The sequence below is a fragment of the Zingiber officinale genome, chromosome 6A (assembly GCF_018446385.1).
Source record: "Zingiber officinale cultivar Zhangliang chromosome 6A, Zo_v1.1, whole genome shotgun sequence".
In the NCBI taxonomy this organism is placed as follows: Eukaryota; Viridiplantae; Streptophyta; class Magnoliopsida; order Zingiberales; family Zingiberaceae; genus Zingiber; species Zingiber officinale.
In genome coordinates, this window is record NC_055997.1 from 109,448,886 (window position 1) to 109,460,168 (window position 11,283).

The window sequence follows — 11,283 nt, forward strand, 5'->3', positions numbered from 1 at the left end:
ACCAAACCACGTCGACAGATGTATCGTCCTCGCGTTCCGTCTCCCAAAAAAAGACGCCATTTCCTTCTCCATTTTCCTATTTTAGTTCCAATCCACCACCGCTCCTTCCAGCCGTCGCCTTCGATGTGCACCTCACGTTCCTTCCCTTCGCAGAATTTGGCAACACTTAAAATCCCCCCGTCTCTTTCTCCCTGTCTTCCTCGATCCGAAGCTAATCCGTCTTCCAAGCAGTTATCCAGTTCGATTCCGGCGATAAAGCTCCAAACTTTAGGTTTCCAGCTTGAGGGGTGGGATTGCAATCTTCCACCCTCCTTGGCGACGACAAAGATTGAATCTTTGCCGGCCTTGATCGAGTTTCGAGATCAAAGTTCCCATGTTACATGTTTTGAGCCGGAAAGTTGCGAGATTTAGGGTTCGGTATTGGTTCCTGGAGATTGATTTGGGGGTTTATTAGCAATCCGGCAAAATTTCGTCCCAGAGTCAAACGACGAGTTCCGCCCCCCTTCTCGTCTCCCCGAGCCATCGGGAAGATGGCCGGGCGCAGCCTCGCACGCTGTGGACCAAGGTCCGGGCTCTGAGCCTGCTGATGGTGCGGTTGATCAAGCGAGGGCATAGGCATGAGGAGGGCGACGAGGCGTACGACTCTACATTGAAGAGTCAAATACCGCAGGACGTGAATTCGAACAGCCCAGCCCACGATGAAGACGCGTTCTTCAACGGCCAGTGGGACGCCGGCCCTGGTCCTTCTAGCCGGGCAGTGCAGATCGATCGATCCATGGTCGTCGGACCGAGGTCACATCAGAATGATGGTGGCGGCGCCGCTGGTCCACCGCCCTCTGGTAAGCTAACGAGCTTAGATAAAACTGGATGAACAAGAATGGAAGTTAATGTATTGTCTGTTCATTGGCCATATCTTCCTCTTCAGACATGGAACTGATGAAAGATAGATTTGCTAAGCTACTGCTTGGTGAAGATATGTCAGGTGGTGGAAAAGGAGTTTCATCAGCTCTTGCTCTGTCCAATGCCATCACCAACCTTGCTGGTAATTAGATTCACTTTGCGAGGAATTGCAATTCGATATCTTCTTTGATTCTGAATAGTGATAAGTCTAACTGATGATACAAACAGCTTTAGATATTCACATGTTTATTTGATCTTTTCTAAACCATAAAAAGGGGAATTCACTAATATTTTTGGATGTTTTGATTCAAGCAGCATCTGTTTTTGCCGAGCAATCGCGATTAGAGCCAATGTCTGCTGAACGAAAAGCGCGGTGGAGGAGGGAAATGAACTGGCTTTTGTCAGTTGCTGATTACATTGTAGAATTTGTTCCTTCAAGGCAGACATCAAAGGATGGAGTAACCATGGAGGTCGTAGAAGAACTGTCTTTACTAGTTTTTTTTAACCCTTTTAAGGCTGCTTTGGCAGTATTGAGTTACATTCAAGTTTCGCGTGCAGATAATGATAACTCAACAACGCAAAGATCTTCAATTGAACATCCCTACACTATGCAAGCTCGATACGATGCTCATCGTAAGCAAATCTTTCCCAAAAAAACCCTTTATAGTTCTGGTTATTGCATCAAAAATATAGCTGATTCTGCCTGAAATCGATGGAGATGAAGTACTGGGTACTTGGCTAAACGAAGACTCCTCGTTATCATGAAAATAGCTCCAAAACGCTCATGCGTGCCAAAAAGAGTGTTAGTGACCGAGCCAAGTAAGTGGTCCCCGACGTAGACCCTCCGATATTCAAATCAGTTATTGGTAGATGAAGATGAAGAACTCTAGCAAGAACACTGGATGTGCAAAATTATGTACCTTAGCGTTGTGTGCACGTACCCGCGTCTGTATAGTGTCTCTGTTTGTCTATGCACGAATCGCAAAGCGTTTCCAAAAAAGGTTCGACCATAAAGATGCTTTGACACCTTCCAAATGGATCCATAATTTTTGCGTGTGGTAGAGGGGAAGCTTCTATGGTACAACTTGCATGCAGAATATTCTCTGTCCTCGTGACACAAGATGCCAAAAATGAATATGAGATTGTTGAGCTAAGGGGCCCATAGTATGCTTACATGACAAGCTGATCGAGCCCCTTTTGTGATCCGATCGACACTAACTCCAGCTGATCGGACTTATTAAGTGTGGTCAAGAACTTGCCCCTTGTATGGCCTATCAGTATCAACTAAAGAGTTCGATCAGACTAGTCGTCCATTCTGTCTGATCACTCGTTCTATCTTCAAAGGGCAAAGTAGTCCTGACTTTGTAGAATATTGACTCGTCTTTATTTTTCAAGGTTGAGGAGCTCAGCGTTCGATGAGCTTATCGGTTGCGTCCGATCGGCCCATTGATCCGGTCGGATAATCCTCTTGGCCAAACGATTGACTACTCTATCTTCAATGGTTAACCATTCCTTGACCTTGATCGTCATGTCAACCGACCTCTTGGACTTGACTCGGGGGTCTCACCTCAATCGCCGTATCAATATTAACAGGAACTTTTTTCCTAGCAATTCAAGTTCTAAAGATGGATAAGCTTTTTCAATGTCTTTGAGCGAGTGATATTTCATAAAAGCTTGAAACTTTGATTGTGCAGGCTTAACTAACTGTTCTCATATAAGCTGTTCAAACTATTGTTGTTCAGTTCATTGTCAAATCATGACGAATTATAATTTAGCGACAGTTTTAGGTTTTAGGATAAGAGTAATAGATTGCTCTCATCGGCATGCAACTCTAAACTGTCTGTCATTGTTCTTGATCACTCAGGGCACCCTCGATGACTTTGAGGACCAGAAAATGTTCTGGTATGTTTCGAGAGACGCTGCCGAATCGGAGAAGGGAAATGCACAAAGAAAGGATGACAAATGGTGGCTTCCTACTGTGAGAGTCCCTCCGCATGGACTCTCAGAGGACTCCAGCAGATGGTTGCAGTTCCAGAAAGATTCAGCTACACAAGTGCTCAAGGTAGCCATGGCAATCAATGCTCAGGTTCTCATGGAAATGGAGGTCCCCGACGCCTACATCGAATCTCTTCCAAAGGTAACACTAAACATTGGTCTCAATTTAAGAAATATAATGAAAATCTTGAAGTGGAATGTGATTTCTATGATCGATTTAAGATAGTGTTCGATCAATTTGGCTTTGAATTATAATGCTGTCTTAGAATGGGAGGTCGAGCTTAGGAGATGCGATCTACAAAAGCATCACCACAGACGATGTGTTCGACCCCGAAGAATTCTTGGAAACCCTGGACCTGTCAACCGAGCACAAGATCGTTGATCTCAAGGACCGAATCGAGGCCTCCGTTGTGATCTGGAGGAAGAAAATGCATGACAAGGAAGCCAAGTCCTCCTGGAGTTCCACCATCAGTTTGGAGAAGAGAGAGCAGTTTGAAGAGCGAGCCGAGACAATCTTGATCCTTATCAAGCAAAGATTTCCTGGGATCCCTCAATCGGCTCTGGACATAAGCAAGATCCAATACAACAATGTAAGAAACACAATTCAAAGAATTGTCTTGACACAGCCATATATAATTCAACTATTCCTTTCTACAGGATGTTGGATTGGCGATCCTCGAGAGCTACTCGAGGGTCTTGGAAAGCTTAGCTCACTTGGTTATTTCACGAATTGATGATGTTTTTTACGCGGATTCTCTCGCTAAAGGTCCAACGACCAAGAGTTCAAACGCGAGGCAATCCTTCTCCAATGTAGCACCGGCGAATAAGCCGGATAACAGAGAAGAATTGGTGACTCTATCGGATTTCATGAGCTGGCCGAGCGAGTCGGAACCTGCCGAGGACATGAGGAGCACAGGGGACGTGGTGAAGAAGCCTCCAGAGGTTAAGACCAAGAAGTTCTTATACATAGATAAGGTGAGGCACCTAGGAGGCTTGAGAAGTCCTACTGCTCGTCACTAGTTGTCTGATTACTTTGATAGGAAAATGAAAGAGAGAAGACAAAGTCACAAGAAAAAAATTGTATATAAAATGGAGGTTTATGTGATTTGTTTTCAAGGTTTTCTTTTGTTGTTTCATGTAAGTAAACTGATTCACAAAATCAAAATGACATTTTTTTATTATTATTATAATTGTTAAAAAAAATGGAATTATTTGTTTCTAGTCCTTTTGGCAGTCAGGATAATTTTATGATTTATTTTTTTTCATATAATTTAAAAATGAATTGCGCGACCGTAATATTGTTACTATCATATTTGTTTATTTTGTAACAGTTATTATAAATTTAGAATAGTTATGATTTATAAGTGTTAGAAGAAGCTATTGATTAGTATAATAAAATTGTATATTGTCACAAGTTATATGATCAACTATGAATCAGCTATTGTAATAAATCTTAATAATAAATAAAATGATATTCTTTTTAAAGTTTAATAAGGTAATCCATAATTTATCTCTCTTTATGTAATTTAACAATAGATTATGAGGAACAATTTGAGGTGAATATAATTATTTTTTATTATAATAAAAAAATAAAATTATTTTATGAATTGACATAGTTAGTACATGTACAACTATTTATTTCTAATAGATGAATCAATTCTTACCAAGTATAAAATGTTTCTCATACAAAGGATCCATATGTTAAGTACAATGTCTTCAATAATTTACCTATCTTTTATAATGAATGGTTTGGGTGAATGATATTTTATTCCAATGAAAAATTGAAATTAAAATGACGTTCGCAGAGTTATCTTTTTCAAAACAACATTTATCATAAAAAAAAATTTATTTCTAATAGCAACTTACGAATACCTTCATAACATGTAGTAGATTACTATCAGTCTATCACAACGTATTAAAATAAATATTTTTAATAAACTTATTTAAAATAATATATATAAAGTGATTGTTATATATAAAAAAATCTTTATCAGGCAAAAATACTTAAATTTAATTGAAATATATTTAAAATGGTAAAAAAAAATTTAAAACTATTATAATCAATTTTTTAAAACTTTAAATTCAATATTAGAGCAGCAATTTAATGGCTAAATGGCTGTTAATAATAATTTTATAGTATTTTTTATTATTTTAAAATGACTTTAATATTTTTAAGAGATCTGGACATCTTTTTACATTTACTTTTACTTTTACTTTTACTTTTAATTTTAATTTTAATTTTAATTTAAATTTTCATTTTCATTTTCATTTTCATTTTCATTCTTATCTCTAGAAAATCACAAAATTGGACATCAGTCGCCTATCAAATCTGCTCGTGTCAACTCGCGTGGTAGTGTGATTGATGGAGTAGGTCACCTCACCTCACTCTCTCTCTTCTTTCTCCTCCTTCGTCGCTCCAGTACGCAGGCAAACCCTCGCACAGTAAATAGATTGAACAGCAACCTCGTAATCCGCGTGTCGACGCAAAACACGGGCGCCCTCTCCCCCCCCTCTCTCTCTCTTCCTCTGCTTTCGCCACCATCGTCGACTCCGCCGGGGCCGACCGTACACAGGATTGGCCAAGTAGGCATGCGTTTAATCAATCATTCATCCGAACAGAGAAATTTCATTTCCCCTCTAAACTTTATAGTCTTTTTGTTCACCCCTGATAATTCAGAATATTAGATTTACTCTCATTATTTGTAAAATAAAATGAATATTTCTTTTATGTGAAAGAATATTTAGATTTACTGTTTTAGGTCGCGTTGGAATTGTGTGATAAGATGTAATATTTTAAATTATAAGTGGCATGTGAAAAGTCGAAAAAGTATGAGGTGCAATATGAAATATTCTCATCGAATCACGTCGACACGTAACTAGCGGAGCAGTTGGAGTCTTTCTTTCCGCTCCTGTTCTTGTTATGTCTTCTGCAAAGATAGTGCTCTGCTTATTGTTCTAAAAAAGGACACGAATTTTGAAAGTGAATTGGAATATCTCTCTTATGGATGTCAATGATTAAATTAGATGGGATTACTTATTTTTTAAAATTTAATCCAAATCTGATGAGAACCTGAGTTCAATCTGAAATTCTAAAATTTGAATTTAAATAACCAACCCAATCAATCCGACTCAATTAACCTCTTATCACTATTTTACTATTCATTAAATCATAAATTTGAGTCCACCCAGATCAATCTGAACTCGACATAAAAATATTTAACCTGAAAACCTTTAATCTAAATTTAACTCGAATCTGAAAATATCCAATCTAAATTTAATTTTTTTTTGGATTGACTCAAATTGAGTCATCAGGTCAAATTCATTTTTAATACCCCTAATCCCTATGTTCTATTAATTGTTCTAGAGGGTCCTGGGACTATTGTGTGGAACCATACTATCTTCTACTCTCATATTTAGTAATTTTTAAATCCTGAGTTGATTATCGCATGGTAAGGTCCAATTATTTTTCATATACGATGATTATCGCACCGGATGAATTTCACATTTCATAAAATTTAGTAATTTCCATACCTCAACAGTGCATAATTGATTAAAAGATGGTAAATTATTACAATGAAAATTAATTCTTAATGGAAACGGATGCATATGATAAAAAATGATTCATTTGTTCTATTATCCGTCAATTTATCTTAGACTAACAGGAAAGAAGCACAACGCAAACGGATACATGTCCTAAAATAAAAAAGTGCTCTAACTCCTTAATCAGCTACTTGTCAACTATAAATTTACCTCTTAAGTTATCTTCTTAGTATTTATTAATTTCCCCTTCCATTTCGATCTCATCTCACTTCCGATTAAATCATTCCGCTTCTTTTGTCTTTTTTTTTTCTCTCTTGTTTATTTTTTTCTTTCTTGTCCTTATGGTATAACTGCGTTAATTATCAGATGACAAATTTATAGAAACCCTTGCATAATTTCTTTCTTTATGTTTTTTCCTTTTGTCTGCGGAAAGTTAACTAGGGAGGAGAGAAAAAGGCGAGAGCTTTCTGCGATCTGACGGGTCTCCCTGCGCTTTTCGAGAGAAAGATATGGCGTCGGCGGCGGCAGCAGCGGCGGCTAACCGGTTGGCTGGAGGTGCAGGGGAGGAGCAGGAAGAGGAGCAGAGTGCGTTTCTTCGCGACCACCGGCGGTCGTGCTACCACGTGCCGCAGCAGAGCCGGAGGGAGAAGCTCAGATTCCCTACGCACAGCTCTCTCTCCATCGACTCGTCCTCGTCGCGGATCGGCCGGTCGGCGCCGCACGGGCCGTTTACAGGCTACGCCGCGGTGCTCGGCCGCTCCCGGTTTCTCCAACCTGCGTTGAGGCTTCTAGAGGAGGTGTGCCAGGTGGGGCAGCAACGACGGCGAGCAGGAAGCCTCGGGGACGCGCTTTTGGGCGCAGATATGACGGAGAGGAAGGAGTTCTCCCCTGTAACCGGCGGGGAGCACCGCCGGAGGAAGACACGGCTAAATTGTCTGCTCGATGAGGTGAGCCATCCATTTCCTCTATTTTTTTATCTTTTCCGATCGATCGTCACTGTGGTTTATTCCGTTCGGATGATAATCTCTAGGTTCACAGAAGATACAAACAATATTATCATCAGATGCAAGCCGTCGTCACCTCGTTCGAGGCTGTCGCAGGATTGAGCAATGCGGCTCCGTACGCCTCAATGGCTCTCGAGGCCATGACCAAGCACTTCAGTGGCCTGGGGAGCATTATCTCCGGCCAACTCCGTCCGACGACCGACGGTCTCGGAAACGAAGGCGTCAATCGAGAACCAACGGCGAGCTCCTCGCTTCTGAACAGAAGCTGTTGTTTCCATGGGCCGCCGGCGGCAGAAGCCGTCGCCACCTTCGCGCAGCCACACTTCTGGCGTCCGCAGAGAGGGCTTCCTGAGCGGGCAGTCGCCGTGCTCCGTGCCTGGCTCTTCGAACACTTCCTGCACCCGTGAGTCGACCCCCATGTTCTCCTTCTGCGTCCAAATTAATGCTGATAGCAATTTTTCTTCTGAAACATGTTTCAGGTATCCCACCGACGTCGACAAGCAAAATTTGGCTAAACAGACAGGATTGACAAGAAACCAGGTGAAAACGAAACACAATCAGATTCGTCCAAAGCAGTTTCTATGCGTGCGTGATTCTAGTTCTGCTTCCTCCCTCTTGATCAGGTTTCTAACTGGTTTATCAACGCGAGAGTGCGAGTATGGAAGCCGATGGTCGAGGAAGTGCACGCCCTGGAGATGCGCGAGAAGAGCAAGATGTCTGGAAATGGCGATCGCGGCCAGCCTCCACAAATCCAGACCGCGAGCTCAAGAAGTCGCACCGATCAGTACCCATCGACGCACATTCGAGAACCTCCACTTGAATCTGCTGATCATTGCAGGAATGGAGTCTCACTCACGTTGGGACTCCACCGGAATGTTGGAATTCACTTTTCCGACTCGCTTCACGGCCCAGAGGAGTGCTCATGTTGCTGCTTGTACGAGGAGATGAATAAATAGGCTTGTTAATGTAATTTGTTTGCCAAGACACTGCTTTCTTAATCTGTAAAAGCATATCGATTGCAGATAATCATCCTGTTTCGTTGTCTTCTTTAATTTTTGTTTTGCTATGTCGACTTTGGGATTAGTTTAAGGTGACCACTGTGGAAGGACAGTGACCTACAAAACTAGTGACGGTCTGAGAAAAGCCAATTGATACATAGGGAAGTGCATTGGAAATGACATGCTCTGTCAAAGCTGTCTTGATTGATCTTGTTGAAGTCACTGGTAGTTGGTGCCATGTGAATGACTATACCTTTTTTTTCTTCATGTAATATTGTTTTTTTTTTCCAAATAAATTATTTTTTAAGTTTTATAAATGTTATAATTGCACAGTGTGGTACCTCTGTTGATTAAAAATGAAATATCAATTATAATTTATAATTATTATAATATAATATTAATAAATGTGAAATAATATTGATGGATAGTTATGTAATGGTTATATTATAATATTATTATTATTAGTATTTATAAAAGTCATCCAGGGTGACAATAGTTGATATTTATATAAGTATTTATTTTAATAAATTTTATTATTAATTTTTAATGGAAGTAAAATATATCATTAGGTGTGGAGTTAGAGTGGAAATCTTGGATGGAAAGTCAAAGTTAATTGGAGTCCGGACACCCAAAGTTATTCCGGCTCTCGGGAGTCTGGGCACCCGGAGCCATTCAAGCTGCTCGGAGTCTGGGCACCCAGGGCTATTTCGGGCACCCGATTTGACTTGGTCCAGCCGAGGTGCTCCTGTGCGAAGGCAGTCCAAGTGTCCGGAGCTGTTACAGGCGCCTAGACTAGAGATTTTATCTAGATCCATTATGATGCGATCCGTTGCAACGTGGGTAAAGTTTTACCAGAGATTTTATCCAGATCCATTATGATGCGATCCATTGCAACGTGGATAAAGTTTTATCCATGCTCAGGCGCTTGGAACCCTTCCAGACACCCAAATCAGGGCTATAAATACAATCCTGATCCCAGTAGCTGAATACAACACTTATAAATGATATTCTTTCTGTTTAGTTTTGTAATCGAGTGCTTTAACTGGTGTAAGAGGTTTCTCCGCCAGAAGAGATTTGATAGTAAGTTTTCAACGCCTTGAACTATCAATCCCCTGATTGCAAACCAAGTAAAAGATCTGTCTCTTTTTAATTAGTTTCTTTTTGTACAAGTGTTTTAATCAAGCTATAAGATTGAGAAAGGTGTTTTGTGTTTTCATTGTGCAGGGTAATTCATCCCCCTCTTATCGACCGTAAGAGACCAATATAAGATGCTTCTGTTGGGATTGCAAGGTTGCAAAGATAGTCCCATATTGGAAACACATGGGAAAGATCATGAGTTTATAAGAGAAAGATATCTCCATTGGCATGAGGCCTTTTGGGGAGAGCCCAAGAGCAAAACCATGAGAACTTAAGTCCAAAGTGGACAATATCATGTAATTGTGGAGATATCTAAATTTTTTTCGATCCTACAAGTGGTATCAGAATGGGTACCACTCTGATTTGGTGCAACCACCAATCAGACAGGGGGTGAAAATTTCCTTCTTTTTTTTTGAATTTCAGTTTTTTTCGCATAAGTCCAAACTAGTATCATTACTTGTTTTGGATATTTTTTTTCGTTGCAATTAAGACTAAATTGGTGCAACACCAACTTAGTTCATTTTGATTAAACTCTTCCCGCACTGCTAATCCAAGACGAAGTCTTGGGATATTTTTTTTGCTTAATTTCGTGTGTGCAGATTAACATGTCTCAATTAGAAGGTTTCAGCACAGTACGCTCTCCCCTATTCAACGGGGATGACTTTTCGTACTGGAAGAAAAGAATGGAGGTTTACCTGAAGACAGACTACGACCAGTGGTTTAGCGTCATAAAAGCCTACAGACCTCCAGTCGACAACTCCGGAAATCCACTAGACCCGGAACAGTGGACTCCGGACATGAGGAAAAAGACATCGATTGAGAACAAAGCAATTAACACGCTACACTGCGGTCTAACACGAGAAGAACTGAACCGGGTCGGACCACATCAGAACGCGAAGGAGCTTTGGGACAAATTGATCGAGCTGCACGAAGGAACGAGTGACGCGAAGGTAACAAAAAGAGACTTACTTTTAAATAGAATTTTTAATATAAAAATGTAGGAAGAAGAAACGGCAAGTCAGCTCCACGCGAGGATCAAGGACATCCTCAACGGACTCCACGCGATAGGCCACCAGATGGAAAACAGAGACTTAATAAGGTATGCACTAAATGCTTTTCCACGTAATAGTTTGTGGGCATCGATCGTAGATGCCTACAAAATTTCCAAAAATTTATCTAAATTAAAGTTAGACGAGCTTTTTGTGAGTTAGAACTGCATGAACAAACTAATGCTAGAGCCGAGAAAGGTGTTGCTTTATTTGTAGGCTCCTCCAAAGAAAAGAAGAGCAAGTCTGAATCTGAAGAAGATTCCGACCAAGATTCCGAAGACGAATAATACTTGGTGAACTTGGTAATAAAAATGTTCACCAGGAGAAAAAGGAGCTTCAGCAAGAAGGATCTTCAAAAGATCAGTTCTCCCACGGAACAAAAGAACGTGACCTGCTTCGGATGTAACAAGAAGGGGAACTACAAGAACGAGTGCCCGAGACTAAAGAATGACAAATCGAAGACGACCAAAAAGAAGGCTCTCAAAGCGACGTGGGACGACTCCTCCTCGGACGAATCGGAGGTAGAAGATCAGAAGCACCAGAGCCACCTCGCGCCGATGGCCCGCGAAGCTGAATCGGAAGACGAATCGGAAGACGGGTCTGAACCCGAATCGAGCCACGAAATCGTACTCGTTTCCGAAGGCCCGGAAGAGGCTAAGT

General features: G+C 40.9%; 2 protein-coding genes across 3 annotated transcripts; both read left to right on the forward strand.

Annotated features, from left to right (window-relative positions):
- LOC121997383 (rho guanine nucleotide exchange factor 8-like) lies at nucleotides 1-4,116 on the forward strand. Its single transcript, XM_042551766.1, has 7 exons — nucleotides 1-839; nucleotides 926-1,042; nucleotides 1,216-1,370; nucleotides 1,459-1,533; nucleotides 2,765-3,037; nucleotides 3,162-3,485; nucleotides 3,553-4,116. The coding sequence occupies exons 1-7, from the start codon at nucleotides 587-589 to the stop codon at nucleotides 3,913-3,915; spliced, it is 1,560 nt and encodes a 519-aa protein (XP_042407700.1). The 5' UTR covers nucleotides 1-586; the 3' UTR covers nucleotides 3,916-4,116.
- Nucleotides 4,117-6,789: 2,673 nt separating this feature from the next.
- LOC121997384 (BEL1-like homeodomain protein 9) lies at nucleotides 6,790-8,491 on the forward strand. Of its 2 annotated transcripts, XM_042551768.1 has the most exons (4): nucleotides 6,794-7,382; nucleotides 7,466-7,842; nucleotides 7,919-7,979; nucleotides 8,063-8,491. In XM_042551768.1, the coding sequence occupies exons 1-4, from the start codon at nucleotides 6,945-6,947 to the stop codon at nucleotides 8,393-8,395; spliced, it is 1,209 nt and encodes a 402-aa protein (XP_042407702.1). In that variant the 5' UTR covers nucleotides 6,794-6,944; the 3' UTR covers nucleotides 8,396-8,491. The 2 variants fall into 2 exon arrangements, with proteins under 2 accessions (XP_042407701.1, XP_042407702.1); XM_042551767.1 differs by having other exon boundaries at nucleotides 6,790-7,382; nucleotides 7,919-8,491.
- Nucleotides 8,492-11,283: the final 2,792 nt, after the last annotated feature.

What these genes read in the sequence shown, in the direction of transcription:
- LOC121997383 (XM_042551766.1), top strand. Translation starts at nt 587, where the DNA reads ATGGTGCGGTTGATCAAGCGAGGGCATAGGCATGAGGAGGGCGACGAG. An exon ending in CGCTGGTCCACCGCCCTCTG is followed by an intron (nt 840 to 925) that starts GTAAGCTAACGA and finishes CTTCCTCTTCAG; the next exon opens with ACATGGAACTGATGAAAGAT. An exon ending in AGGATGGAGTAACCATGGAG is followed by an intron (nt 1,371 to 1,458) that starts GTCGTAGAAGAA and finishes TTTCGCGTGCAG; the next exon opens with ATAATGATAACTCAACAACG.
- LOC121997384 (XM_042551767.1), top strand. Translation starts at nt 6,945, where the DNA reads ATGGCGTCGGCGGCGGCAGCAGCGGCGGCTAACCGGTTGGCTGGAGGT. An exon ending in TAAATTGTCTGCTCGATGAG is followed by an intron (nt 7,383 to 7,465) that starts GTGAGCCATCCA and finishes GATAATCTCTAG; the next exon opens with GTTCACAGAAGATACAAACA. An exon ending in TTCGAACACTTCCTGCACCC is followed by an intron (nt 7,843 to 7,918) that starts GTGAGTCGACCC and finishes AACATGTTTCAG; the next exon opens with GTATCCCACCGACGTCGACA.